Raw genomic sequence first — 15,639 nt, forward strand, 5'->3', positions numbered from 1 at the left:
GTCAAAGGTGACTTAGTAGATCTCATCTCACATAGTCATGGAACAGTCTTGTTCTGTTAGGGAGGCCACACCTTCGTCAGTACTGGTAAAAAGACCCGTGCCAAGACGCTGACACCAACTGCATTCTATAGTTTTCCTGAAAATTTTTTACAGCAGTGGTAATGAAAGGCGTATTTTTCTCTTGTTGTTGACTATTGTAAATGGTGCCCAAGAAAAAGTTTTTCAGATTGGTTCTTAAAAGAAGTTTACATTAGTTTACATCAGTCTCCCATTAATACACTTGTTGAGTGGTTACTAGACGAGTTATATATGCTACATATTAAGGGGTACAAAGGAATAATGAAAGGATAAAGTTTAGCATTTTTTACTTCAGAAATAACGAAATGTCATGTAGCAAACGTTTATTGGTTGTGCTCCAGATGATGTTCATAGGACTGCAAGCTTCATGATAGTAAATCTACCAGTAGGTCATAGTTGCGCTGGGCGAGTTCCAGTGGGGTGTAACCCCAATTATTTCTGGCCCAGATCTCGGCTCCTGCGTCCACCAGCACAGCTGCCGCCCCGGGGTACCCACGATCTGCCGCAAAGTGGAGCGGTGTATACTCACCCATACCCCTGGCATTGGGATCAGCAGAGGCGGCCACCAGCAGTTGTACCATAGCCGTGTGGCCCCTCGCTGCAGCTGAGTGCAGAGGCATGTTCTGCCTGATGTTCCTGGCGTTCACCTCTGCTCCTGCCTGCACCAGACTCCTCGCAACATCCACGTGCCCCTCCCACGCTGCCCTGTGCAGGGCGGTTCTCTTGTCTCCATCCCTCGCCCCCACGTCCGCACCTGCAGCGAGCAGCGCCCTCACCTCCTCCAGAGCCCCCTCCTGTGCTGCCTGGATTAACCTCCTTCCTTTGTCCTCTCCAGAAAGACTCCTGCACAAAACACTGAAATTAGGACATTTTATAGAACACACATACACACACACACAACTATGATAGGAGCGAAACTGAGCAGTCCAGAATATAAATCTGACCAGCGACAAAGTACAAGTGTGTAAACCTCCCTTCTGTTATACAGAACTGCCAGTGCACACTGAGATGATAAGTCATGAGATACCTCCTATTATCATGCCGGATCTCCTTTGGCCTGACATAGTGCAGAACTAAAGATGGCATTAACTCAACAAGTCTTCGGAAGTCCCCTACAGAAATATTGAGACATGGTGGCTATATAGCCTTCCATAAATGTGGATATATATAGTCAGTGCAGGATTTTGTGGACAAACTGATCTCTCGATTATGTCTCATAAATGTTCAATGGGATTCATGCTGGGCGATGTGGGTGGCCAAACCATTCACTCGAATTGTCCAGAAATTCTTCAAACAAATCACAAACCATTGTGGCCCAGTTCCATTACATCACTGTTCGGCAACATGAAGTCCATGAATGGCTGTAGTCGAATATAACCGTTTACAGTCAAAGATAGATTACCTTGGACCAGAATACCTGACCTGTTCCATGTTAACACAGCCCACACCATCAACGAGCCACTCCCATCTTGCAAACTGCCCTGTTGTCAGCTTGGGTCGATGGTTTACTGGGGTCTGCGCCACACTGGAAACCTACCATCAGCTCTTATCAATTAAATGAGCACCCGACTGGTATAGTCAAGAGCCCAGGAGACTTGCTACAGGGGATGTTGTGTTGTTATCAAAAGCGCCGGTCATCTGCTGCCATTAGCGCCAAATTTCATTGTATTGTTCTAACGGATATGGTCGTTGTACGTCCCACATTGATTTCTGCGGTTATTTCATGCAGTCTTGCCTGTCTGTTAGCACTCACAACTCTACACAAATGTTGTTGCTCTCAGTCTTTAAGTGAAGGCCATCATCCACTGCAGTGTCTGTGGTGAGATGTAATACCTGAAGAGTACTTTTCTCAGCATACTCTTCACACTGTGGATCTCGGAATACTGAATTCTCTAAATTACAGCTCCGCGAAAGCACTTTCCTTTTATATCCTGTGTACACGATGCTACCGGCACCTATATACACTCCTGGAAATTGAAATAAGAACACCGTGAATTCATTGTCCCAGGAAGGGGAAACTTTATTGACACATTTCTGGGGTCAGATACATCACATGATCACACTGACAGAACCACAGGCACATAGACACAGGCAACAGAGCATGCACAATGTCGGCACTAGTACAGTGTATATCCACCTTTAGCAGCAATGCAGGCTGCTATTCTCCCATGGAGACGATCGTAGAGATGTTGGATGTAGTCCTGTGGAATGGCTTGCCATGCCATTTCCACCTGGTGCCTCAGTTGGACCAGCGTTCGTGCTGGACGTGCAGACCGCGTGAGACGACGCTTCATCCAGTCCCAAACATGCTCAATGGCGGACAGATCCGGAGATCTTGCTGGCCAGGGTAGTTGACTTACACCTTCTAGAGCACGTTGGGTGGCACGGGATACATGCGGACGTGCATTGTCCTGTTGGAACAGCAAGTTCCCTTGCCGGTCTAGGAATGGTAGAACGATGGGTTCGATGACGGTTTGGATGTACCGTGCACTATTCAGTGTCCCCTCGATGATCACCAGAGGTGTACGGCCAGTGTAGGAGATCGCTCCCCACACCATGATGCCGGGTGTTGGCCCTGTGTACCTCGGTCGTATGCAGTCCTCATTGTGGCGCTCACCTGCACGGCACCAAACACGCATACGACCATCATTGGTACCAAGGCAGAAGCGACTCTCATCGCTGAAGACGACGCGTCTCCATTCGTCCCTCCATTCACGCCTGTCGCGACACCACTGGAGGCGGGCTGCACGATGTTGGGGCGTGAGCGGAAGACGGCCTAACGGTGTGCGGGACCGTAGCCCAGCTTCATGGAGACGGTTGCGAATGGTCCTCGCCGATACCCCAGGAGCAACAGTGTCCCTAATTTGCTGGGAAGTGGCGGTGCGGTCTCCTACGGCACTGCGTAGGATCCTACGGTCTTGGCGTGCATCCGTGCGTCGCTGCGGTCCGGTCCCAGGTCGACGGGCACGTGCACCTTCCGCCGACATCTGGCGACAACATCGATGTACTGTGGAGACCTCACATCCCACGTGTTGAGCAGTTCGGCGGTACGTCCACCCGGCCTCCCGCATGCCCACTATACGCCCTCGCTCAAAGTCCGTCAACTGCACATACGGTTCACGTCCACGCTGTCGCGGCATGCTACCAGTGTTAAAGACTGCGATGGAGCTCCGTATGCCACGGCAAACTGGCTGACACTGACGGCGGCGGTGCACAAATGCTGCGCAGCTAGCGCCATTCGACGGCCAACACCGCGGTTCCTGGTGTGTCCGCTGTGCCGTGCGTGTGATCATTGCTTGTACAGCCTTCTCGCAGTGTCCGGAGCAAGTATGGTGGGTCTGACACACCGGTGTCAATGTGTTCTTTTTTCCATTTCCAGGAGTGTATTTGCATATCGTTATCCTATGAGACTTTGTCACCTTAGAGTGTAGGTTACTGATGTACTAGCTATTGTCTTACATCACTGCCCTGAACCATTTCAATTAAATATTCCTACATAGCATCTCATATCACTGACTTCTCTCATTTTGTTACAATTCATTGTAAGGAAGGAGTTTCTTTGACCTCTGGATACTGTTGTGAACACGTCCTTCGCCTTCACTGAAACATACACTAAATACAGCTAACACATGCCCTCTGTGCACAGATGTCCCAATGACATCAGTAATGCAAACACGTGAAACTCATCAAATTTCCAAATATTTATAGTCAATTTTCTTACATGGCAACTAAATATTTCTGTCCAGGTATTCGTAAATTCGGTAATACGCCATCACCAAATAGAGAGAATTAGAGCTTTATACAATTTCAGTTGGTTGAAATACTTCAAATATTATAATGACACTAAGTTGACTCTTCAGCGCCCCCCCACGCACGCACGCACACATGCACACACTCTGCAAGGTAGTCATCTCATTTGGTTTTTTTATGTTATTGATGTGCATATCAGGAATATAGCAAATTACGTTACTGTTAAACAATCGTTGGTCTTGTCATGGCACAGTATTTGCCTCTGCACAGTTTGATACCTTCTTACTTGAAGTGTGGTAGGTGACAGGGATATGTAGTAGTGCCTTGTGGACTTGCAATTGTATCTTATGAAGAAAGGACAGAAAGGATGTATGGTAATACACATTGAAAGGTGAAAGCAATAGGTATTTTGAACAACGTTATTATTTTGGAAGAAAAGAAGTAGCACTGTGAAGGTAGAAATGATTATTGTCAGCTAACTAACGTTCTCAGAGCTGAGAGAAAGATCACCCCCACTTCCCTGACTCACAGGTATCCATATTAATTCAGTCACAAATCCATATGACTATTGATGCTGCTTATTCTCTCAAGGATCAATTCCTGTAGTCTGTCCCCCACTTAGCAAAGTGATCTTCTATACACAGTGTTCGGAAATTCCTGTTACGAAGGGAGTGATTAGACAACATTTTGAACTGGAACCCATGTGTGGAAATGTATTGTTTCTGTTGTCTACAGACATTTGGAAACATGTCGGTAACACAACCACCTGTACAATTAATTCCACTCATTAATAGACTGTGAAACTGACCATAACCATTGACGCATCTTCTTCAACATGATGCAGTATGGCCTCTTCCAATTCGGGTGTGCGGCGTCTCCTTGGAGCACTACAATCATGTCTGTTGTTGCGTAATTCTGGAGAAAAGGGTATGTAATGGGGTCGAAAATGGTGGAGAACGACCATCTCCACCATTACCGTGGGTTTCACTGTTCAAAAGGATGGTCTCAGAGTATTCTGCAAACACATACTCAGCCACATTGTTCTAACGGTCAGAGGCTCATGAATGAGCCTCCAACTAGGTCAAATGACATCAGCCGACCTGATGTAACCACTTTCCCAACTGTGACTAGCATCTGCAAACCTACCTAGGAAACAAGTTTTCTAACAGCTGCAGGACAGAAACAGTATGCTTCCAGATAAAGGGTTCTATTCCAATTATTGTACCCACTCCCCTGTACAAGTTCTACAATCAGATCTAGTTGACTGTGAACTGAACATAATATACCCACTATGAATCCAGAGAAGGATGAGCATCTTTAAGCTGACCTATTCATACTTCAAATTTCATCACATCACAACCCGAAAACTGTTAAGAAGGAAACATTTCTTGACCAATCTCACTCTGTTTTATTCAAAAATTCAAAAAAGAGAATTTTTTACGATAGCACTTGTTTAACTCGCCAGTAAATGTCACCATGAGTGTGGAAATTGTCCACAAATGGTGCGCAACTTACCTCATGTGAGAGATGGTGACGTCATCATGTGGAGCAGGGTGGCGGGCAGTTGTGGGCGACACAGCAGCGACAGGAGTCCCACTGTGGTCTGTGTGTGGCGCTGTGGTGGGGGTGGGCCTGTTCTCCACAGTGGCTGGCAAACTGCAGACACAGACACCGCACGGGCTAGCGTGTTCACTTCACATGGGGGCTAGGGCGCTGCTTACTTACTACATGCAACAATGCTCAGGGCTTGTTCACACAAAGTAATGCACTCAGGTGACAGCAGACTGTGGGATAGCAGTATGCGTATATACCAATGGCAGTAATATTGCGTACACGAGGTATTAAAGAGCCGTACATTGACACTGCTGTCACTTACACTCAGTAGATACGTGTGGAAAGATTAATGAGGTGATTGTGGCTGCATGGTGGATATTAACAAACTGTGAACGAGGAATGGTAGTTGGAGCCAGACACATGGGCCATTCATTTTTGGACGACGTTAGGGAATTCAATATTCTGAGATACACAATGTCAAGAGTGAGACGAGAATACCAAATTTTAGGCATTACTTCTCATTACCGACAATGCAGTGTCTGATAGCCTTCACTTAACGACAAAGAGCGTAGAGTTGTCAGTGCTAATAGAAAAGCAAAGCCGCGCGAAATAAGCACAGAGATCAATGTGGGATATACGACGAACGCACCCATTAGGACAGTGCGCAGAGATTTGGCGTTAATGGGCTGTGGCAGCAGATGAATGACGCGGCTGCCTTTGCTGAAGGCATGACACCGCCTGCAGTGCCTCTACGGGGCTCGTCACCATATGGATTGGATCCTAGTGGCCTGGTCAGATGAGTACCGGTTTCAGTTGGTGAGAGCTTATTGTAGGGTTAGAGTGTGGTGCAGGCCCCAAGAAGCCATGGATCAAACTTGCCAGCAGCGCACTGTGGAAGCTGGTAGTGGCTCCATATTGGTGTCGGCTGTGTTTACATCGAGTGGACTGGATCCTGTGGTCCGACTGAACCTATCATTGAGGGGAAATAGTTATTTTTGGCTACTTGGACACCATTTGCAGCCATTCATGGGCTTCATGGCAACGCGAAATGTCACTGGGCCACGACTCTTTGGTAATGGTCTGAAGAAGATTCTGGACGATTAGAGGGAATGATCTGGACACCCAGGTCGTCCGACGTGCACCCCATTCAACATTTACGGGACGTAATCGAGAGGTAAGTTCATGCACAAAATACCACAACGGCAACAGTTTCACAATTACGGACGGTGATAGAGTGAGCATGGCTCAGTATTTCTTCAGAGGCTTTCTACCCCTTGCTCGGTCTATGGCACGTAGAGTTGCGGCACTAAGATGGACAACAGGAGGTTCTGCGCAATAAATGGAGGTATCCCATAGGTTTTGTCACCTCCATGCATGACAGACACTGCTGAAGAGCATATTCTGTCATTTAACATAAATGAACTACTTGTTGATTAAGTAGTACCTACAGTGCTTGTACCACATCCCACGTTTGCATGGCAAACTATAAATTGTTCAGAAAGAAGCGCAAAGTACAGGTAGACGTAAGAGAAAGCAATATTACTGGTATAGCTGAAGAATTATTGGACAGGACCGTTCAAATACATCAGTACAACAATAATCACACAGAAATTGGCACTTTAATCATGCTGTCACAGATATTCAAATGTATTTAATGTCACTATATGATCATCGAATGGTGTTCTAAACATTTGTAGGTTTACTGTCAGTAACTGGGCTGTTAGAGGTAATACAATCAACAGGAGAGCTGTTTTTCAACTTAACAGGGAGACTGATTCAGGGAAAGTAGCAGTACACAAAAAGGAGAAGATTCACTTCAGAGCGCAGTTAGGCCAATGAGAAATTTAACTGTCATTAAAATAGTACCACAGAAATATAAAAGTTATGCAAGTAGAGTAGACACATATGAGCAAATGGGAACACTCTCTCAACAGGCAAACCGGAAGTGTCATTGAGTGACAATGTTGATTGACTCTGTTACGAATACAGTAAACAGAAACTATTCAAACGTGTTAAATACTGGCATATGTTCAGAGGTTGTCAGTCCATCAAAAATAAAAGATTTTTAACTATATTCTCTGCAATCAGATTAGGAATGGAATAGCCCCAAGAGAACGGATGGATCAATATTAATCAAAATGACAAGAATAGTGACCATCTAAAGATTAAAGAAATAAATACCCCATAAAAGAAGTAACTTCCGTTATGTCAGCTGCCTGTGACAAGATTTTGAACCTCGTGTCTGTGCGTGTATAAGAAGGATCATCACGGTATTATAGAAACAAATAAAGCTTTTCACGTACACGCAGCACATGAAAGTCAGATGTTGAATGGTAAACTGACATAATCACAAGTAAATAAGTAACTACTATGCAATAGCGTGTGAACCTTGAGCGCAGGAAAATAATTTTGCTGAGTATGCTATAAAAGCCATTAAGATTGTTTTAGGGACTGATGACCTTAGCAGTTACTAACAGTGGAGTAAAGGTTATACATTTCTTCTCATACGTTAACTTACGTGTTAAATTATCTTTAACAAAAGAGACTGTGATTGAGAATTTTGGACTACAGGCTACTGCCAAAAGATAGTGCAGCTCAGACATCGCAGGCAGTATTAGCTTAAAGACAACGTTCAGAGCTGGTCAAGAAGCTCACTTCTATATTGCATATACATGGTGAGGCAGCGAAGACAAGCCACTACAGATGAACAAAGAATGAATAAATATATCGAAGTGCGATTTTCGCGAATTTATAGCGGACACGATGGCGACCTTCCTGCCATTCGTAATTAATTTACATTGTTTATAATCGCCGAATTACGACTTCGGCTTTTTCTTCTAATGCAACTACACTATTGGCCATTAAAATTGCTACACCAAGAAGAAATGCAGTTGATGAACTGGTATTCATTGGACAAATGTGTCATTCTAGAACTGACATGTGATTACATTTTCACGCAATTTGGGTGCATAGATCCTGAGAAATCTGTGCCCAGAACAACCACCCCTGGCCATAATAACGGCCTTGATACGCCTGGCCATAGAGTCAAACAGAGCTTGGATGGCGTGTACAGGTACAGCTGCCCATGCAGCTTCAACACGATACCACAGTTCATCAAGAGTAGTGACTGGCGTATTGTGACGAGCCAGTTGCTCGGCCACCATTGACCAGACGTTTTCGAGAGATCTGGAGAATGTGCTGGGCAGGGCAGCAGTCGAACATTTTCTGTATCCAGAAAGCCCCGTACCGGAATTGCAACAGGCGGTCGTGCATTATCCTGCTGAAATATAGGGTTTCACAGGAATCGAATGAAGGATAGAGCCACGGGTCGTAACACATCTGAAATGTAACGTCCACTGTTCAAAGTGCCGTCAATGCGAACGACAGGTGACCGAGACGTGTAACCGATGGCACCCCATACCACCACGTTGGGTGATACGCCAGTATGGCGATGATGAATACATGCTTCTAATGTGCGTTCACCGCGATGTCGCCAAACACGGATGCGACCATCATGATGCTATAAACAGAACCTGGATTCATCCGAAAAAAATGACGTTTTGCCATTCGTGCACCCAGGTTCGTCGTTGAGTACACCATCGCAGGAGCTCCTGTCTGTAATGCAGCGTCAAGGGTAACCACAGCCGCGGTCTCTGAGCTGATAGTCCATGCTGCTGCAAACCTCGTCGAACTGTTCTGTTGACTCAGGGATCGGAACGTGGTTGCACGATCCGTTACAGCCATGCGGATAAGATGCCTGTCGTCTAGACTGCTAGTGATACGAGGCCGTTTGGATCCAGCACGGCGTTCCGTGTTACCCTCCTGAACCCACCGATCCCATATTCTGCTAACAGTCATTGGATCTCGACCAACGCGAGCAGCAATGTCGCGATACGATAAACCGCAATCGCGATAGGCTACAATCCGACCTTTATCAAAGTCGGAAACGTGATGGTGCGCATTTCTCCTCCTTACACGAGGCATCACGACATCGTTTCACCAGACTACGCCGGTCAACTGCTGTTTGTGTATGAGAAATCGGTTGGAAACTTTCCTCATGTCAGCACGTTGTAGGTGTCGCCACCGGCGCCAAGCTAGTGTGAATTCTCCGAAAAGCCAATCATTTGCATATCACGGCATCTTCTCCCTGTCGGTTAAATTTCGTTCTGTAGCACGTCATGTGCGTGGTGTAGCAATTTTAATGGTGAGTAGTGTATATACTATTTTTTTGTGGAATCAGAATACAGCTTCTAAGAGAATTTCACCGCCACAATATGTGTGGGATATGGCCACATAGTCTCAAGACTGCAGCACCGCTGACCTCTGTTCTGCTGTCAGGATAACAGCATCCAGAAACGCCTGCATCTACATCTACGTTATTGATCTGCTATTCACTATAAAGTGCCTGGCACGGGGTTCAATGAACCACCTTCAAGCTCTCTCTCTACCGTTCCACTCTCGAACGGCATGCGGGAAAAACGAGCACTTAAATTTTTTCTGTGCGAGCCCTGATTTCTCTTACTTTATCGTGATGATTATTTCTCCCTATGTAAGTGGGTGCGAACAGAATGTTTTCGCAATCGGAGGAGAAAATTGGTGATTGAAATTTCATGAGAAGATCCCGTCGCAACGAAAAATACCTTTGTTTTAATGATTGCCACTCCAATTCAGGCATCATGGGTCTATTTCCCCTACTTCGCGATAATACAAAACGAGCTGCCCTTCTTTGTACTTTTTCGATGTCATCCGTCAGTCCCGCCTGATGCGGACCACACACTGCACACCAATACTCGAGAATAGGGCGGACAAGCGTGGTGTAAGCAGTCTCTTTGGTAGACCTGTTGCACCTTCTAAGTGTTCTGCCAATGAACTGCAGTCTTTGGTTTGCTCTATCCACAATATTATCTATGTGATCGTTCCAGTTTTGGTTATTTGTAATTGTAATCCCTAAGTGTGTAGTTGAATTTACAGCCTTCAGATTTGTGTGACTTATCGCGTAATCGAAATTTAGGTGATATCTTTTAGTACTCATGTGAATAACTTCACATTTTTCCTTATTCAGGGTCAATTGCCACTTTTCGCACCATACTGATATCTTATCTAAATCATTTTGCAAGTCGTTTTGATCATCTGATGACCTTACAAGACGGTAAATGACAGCATCATTTGCAAACAATCTAAGACGGCTACTCAGATTGTCTGCTATTTCATTAATATAGATTAGGAACAAGAGAGGGCCTATAACACTTCTTGGGGAACGCCAGATATTACTTCTGTTTTACTCGATGACTTTCCGTCTACTACTACGAACTGTGACCTTTCTGACAGGAAAACACGAATCCAGTCGCGCAACTGAGGCGACACCTCGTAGACATAGCACTTTTTACTTCTTGAGTTGTGTTTCACAAGAATGATATTTTCTGAATCTGTGCTATGTGTCGATAAATCGTTTTCTTCGAGGTATTTCATAATGTTCGAATACAGTATACGTTTCAGAACCCTACTGCAAATCGACATGATATGGGCGTCTAATTCAGCGGATTACTCCTACTTCCCTTTTTGCGTATTGGTGTGACATGAGCAATTTTCCAGTCTTTAGATATGGATCTTTCTGTGAGCGAGTGGTTGTATATAATTGCTAAATATGGAGCTATTTTATCAGTTTACTCTGAGAGGAACCTGACTGGTATACAATCTGGACCGAAGGCCTTGCCTTGATTTAAGCTGCTTCGTTACTCCGTGGATAACTACTTCTATGTTTCTCATCTTGGCAGTTATTCTTGATCGGAATTCAGGAACATTCAGTTAGTCTTCTTTGGTGAAGAAGTTTCGGAAAACCGTTTTTAATAACTATGCTTTAGTGGCAGCCCTGTTACACCAAATGTAAGTCAACTCGTAACTCAGGTACAGTTCGTGTTGATATTATGTTGCCTGTCATACCTTATGTACTGACCCCGAGCATTGCTACACAGTGCATAGTGATTCTGGAGAACAATATGCTAAGGCGACAAGTCATGGCGTGCCTCTTAATATCGTGTCGGACCTCCTGTTTGGCTGGCGTTGTGCATCAGCTCGACGAGACGTGGCCTCGCCAAGTCGTTGGAAGTGCCCTGCACAAACACTGCGGCGCTGCTCCTCCTATGGCTGTCTCTAGATGCAGGATCTTGTGCGCAAGCTGACCTCTCGGTGATGTCCCATCAATGTTCGATGGGATTCACGCCAGGAGCTCGAATTGTCCAGGATATTCTTCAAACCAATCGCAAACAATCGTGGCCTGGTGATATGGCGCATTTTCATCCATAAACATTCCATCGTCGTTTGGGAACATGAAATCTATAAATGGCAGCAAACGCTCTCCAAGTAGCCGAACATAATAATTATGAGCCTATGATCAGTTCAGTTGGACAAAAGCAGCCAGTCCATTCCATTTAAACATGGCACGCACCATTGTGGAACCACCAACAGCATGCATACTGTCTTGTTGACAACCAGGGTGTATGGTTTCGGGGGCATGCGAAACACTCGAAACCTACCATCAGTTCTTACCATCTGAAATCGTGACTCAACTGACCAGGGCACGGTTTTCCAGTCTCATAGGGCTCAACCGATGTGGTCGCCCGCCCAGGAGAGGCGCTGCAGGCTGTTAATGGCTCAAATGGCTCTGAGCACTATGGGACTCAACTGCTGTGGTCATTAGTCCCCTAGAACTTAGAACTACTTAAACCTAACTAACCTAAGGACATCACACACATCCATGCCCGAGGCAGGATTCGAACCTGCGACCGTAGCAGTCGCACGGTTCCTGACTGCGCGCCTAGAACCGCGAGACCACCGCGGCCGGCTGCAGGCTGTTAGCGAAGGTTTTTGGACAACATGGTTGTGGAGAGAAGCAGCTTTTAGTATGATTAATCAATAATTCAAAAATAGTCTTAATCGCATTTATTATTGTTATAATACCGCGAACCGGTTTCAACCCGACGTAGGGGTCCTCTTCTGGGCGTTTACACCACTGGTCGACCGCTGGTGGTGTCGCTCCTGTCTCCTGTCTACATAGTTTCCTGCCGTTATGCAGACAGGAGAGACACCACCAGCAGTCGACCAATGGTGTAAACGCCCAGAAGATGACCACTACGTCGGTTTGAAACCGGTTGGCGGTATTATAACAATAATAAATGCGATTAAGACTGTTCCTGAATTAATGTAGGCAAAGGCACCCCAGTCAGTCGTTTCCTGCCACAGCCCATTAACGCCAAATTTCGCTTGCACTGTCCTAACGGATACATTCGTCGTACATTTCATATTGATTCCAGCTGTTCTTCCGCACAGTGTTGCCTGTCTATTAGCACTGACTACTGTACTCAAAGGCGGCTGCTCTCGGTCGGTAAGTGGAGACCGTTGGCCACTGCGTTGTCCAGGTAGAGACGCAATGCCTTAAGTCCGGTATTCTCAGCACACATTTGAAACTGTGGATCTTCGAACATTGAATTCGCTAATGATTTCGAAAATGGAATATCTCATGCTTCTAACACCAACTGCCATTCCGTGTTGAAAGTCTCAATTCCCGTCCGTGGCCATCCCATAAGATTCGTCATCTTAGCATACGATGAATGAAGAAAAACTAGCCAGTCTCTTTATTTCATCCACTGAAAGAAAATTTTCATATGAAATAGATCTCAACCCCGTAGAGAATTCCAGTAAAATAAAGAAGCACAGAAACATATGATGTAATATGAATAAAAACTGCTATCTCCTAATAAAGCTACAAAAGTAAATGATATAGTACTAGTTTTGTTTCCAGGGATATAAAACAAAAGATCATTTTCTTATTACATTCTGATGATTGGTGTGCTAAATGTTGATTCGTATCCTAAGTCGTCACCGATATCTTTAAGTACATACATTCAATTGCTCAGTGACAAAATGCCAGACTACAAACCCAAAATTTTGAATTTGGTGTGCCGTCAATTGTAGGCTTCTTATCTGTTACTGATCATCTCTTTTACCTCAGCCGATGTTCGTTCATGTGAAAAATGAAGACTTGCGCCGTGCTTCTGAATCCAAGTTAAACTGCGGGTGACCATTATATCTGGCTGGGTGAATCATTTCGAGGGGCGACGGCAGGAATCATGCACAAGCTTCAACAGGGCCGTACGTAGTGAAGCAGCGTGGTGTTCGAAACAGTTTTCACGCGGATGGCGGCTTTACCTATTACAATTATTAGACTGCAGATTACACATTAGTATGGAGAACTTCCCAAAGGTGTGACAGCCAGCTGCCATTATTCCACTGCATAAAAAGAACAATAAAAACGAACTGTAGTAATTGCATGGGTATTTTCCTACCATTCAAAATGTTATTATTAATAATATTTGAGAAGCTAAAGCCCTTTGGTACAGATATTGTTGGAGTGTACAGCAAAGGTTTTCTGACAGAGGGATCAACTATAAATCAAGTTTTTACCGCGAGACAAATGTGGAAGAAGTGCTGGGAATTCAACTATCAGTGCCTGGTAACATCTGTTGATTTCCCAAAGGCGTATGATAATATTCACAAATATAGTGTGCACAACATCCTGAGGGAGCTTGGCAAACCAAGCAAGGTGAAGGTGTGTACAGTAGAGATAAAAGCCGAGGTGTAATACGGGGGGGGGGGGGGGGGGTGTCCAAGGAATTCAACATCACAAAAGATGGGAGACAAGGCGATGTCAATCTACCGTTGCTTTTTAATTTGGTCCTGGAAGAAGTAAATCAGAAAATGAAAAGAGGAGGCAAAGGTGTAAAGCTAAATGGAAGGACAGAGCTATCTGGATAAGCAGGTGACACTGTGGCCACAGTGGAGTCACAGAGAGAGGTGGCAGGAACTGTAAAGGACTTGGCGAAGCATGTCAGTAAGATTGGGCTGAGAATTAGTAACCACAACATTGAAATGATAGACGAGGCCGCTAACAAAGCGGCACCGCAGAGTGAAAATTTCAAACATCTTGGCAATTGGTTCAACAGGAATGTTGTTGCTGTTGTGGTCTTCAGTCCAGAGACTGGTTTGATGCAGCTCTCCATGCTACTCTATCCTGTGCAAGCTACTTCATCTCCCAGTACTTACTGCAACCTACATCCTACTGAATCTGCTTAGTGTATTCATCTCTTGGTCTCCCTCTACGATTTTTGCCCTCCACGCTGCCCTCCAATACTAAATTGGTGATCCCCTGATGCCTCAGAACATGTCCTACCAACCGGTCCCATCTTTTTGTCAAGTTGTGCCACAAACTCCTCTTCTCCCCAATTCTATTCAATACCTCCTCATTAGTTATGTGATCTACCCATCTAATCTCCAGCATTCTTATGTAGCACCACATTTCTAAAGCTTCTACTCTCTTCTTGTCCAAACTATTTATTGTCCATGTTTCACTTGCATACATGGCTACACTTCATACAAATACTTTCAGAAACGACTTCCTGACACTTAAATCTATACTCGATGTTAACAAATTTCTCTTCTTGAGAAATGCTTTCCTTGCCATTGCCAGCCTACATTTTATATCCTCTCTACTTCGACCATTGTCATTTTGCTCCCCAAATAGCAAAACTCCTTTACTACCTTAAGTGTCTCATTTCCTAATCTAATCCCGCAGCATCATCCGACTTAATTCGACTACATTCCTTTATCCTCGTTTTGTTTTTGTTGATATTCGTCTTATACATTCCTTTCAAGACACTGTCCCTTCCGTTCAACTGCTCTTCCAAGTCCTTTCCTGTCTCTGACAGAATTACAATGTCATCGGCGAACCTCAAGGCTTTATTTCTTCTCCACGGATTTTAATACCTACTCCGAACTTTTCTTTTGTTTCCTTTATTGCTTGCTCAATATACAGATTGATTAGCATCTGAAAGAGGCTAGAACCATGTCTCACTTCCTTCCCAACCACTGCTCCCCTTTCATGCCCTCGACTCTTATAACTGACATCTCCTTTCTGTACAAATTGTAAATAGCCTTTCGCTCCTTGTATTTTACCCTTGCCACCTTCAGAATTTCAAAGAGAGTATTCCAGTCAACATTGTCAAAAGCTTTCTCTAAGTCTAGAAATGCCAGAAACGTAGGTTTGCTTTTCCTTAATGTTTCTTCTAAGGTAAGTCGTAGGGTCAGTGTTGCCTCACGTTTTCCAACATTTCTACGGAATCCAAACTGATCTTCCCCGAGGTCGGCTTCTATCAGTCTTTCCATTCGTCTGTAAAGAATTCGCATTAGTATTTTGCAGCTGTT

The 15,639-nt window shown here is 44.8% G+C and overlaps 1 protein-coding gene across 1 annotated transcript in view; it reads right to left on the minus strand.

Moving 5' to 3' along the window:
- Window positions 1–384: 384 nt before the first annotated feature.
- The window catches only part of LOC126295127 (ankyrin-3-like), a 79,008-nt gene continuing 63,753 nt past the window's right edge, over window positions 385–15,639 (minus strand). Inside the window, exons 3-4 of the mRNA XM_049987398.1 lie at window positions 5,344–5,484; window positions 385–921 (exon numbers count right to left, since the gene is read on the minus strand). Coding sequence (XP_049843355.1) covers window positions 444–921; window positions 5,344–5,484 — 619 coding nt within the window. The 3' untranslated portion in view covers window positions 385–443. The remainder of the gene's footprint in view (window positions 922–5,343; window positions 5,485–15,639) is intronic.

This window comes from Schistocerca gregaria, chromosome 11 (assembly GCF_023897955.1).
Source record: "Schistocerca gregaria isolate iqSchGreg1 chromosome 11, iqSchGreg1.2, whole genome shotgun sequence".
Lineage (NCBI taxonomy): Eukaryota > Metazoa > Arthropoda > Insecta > Orthoptera > Acrididae > Schistocerca > Schistocerca gregaria.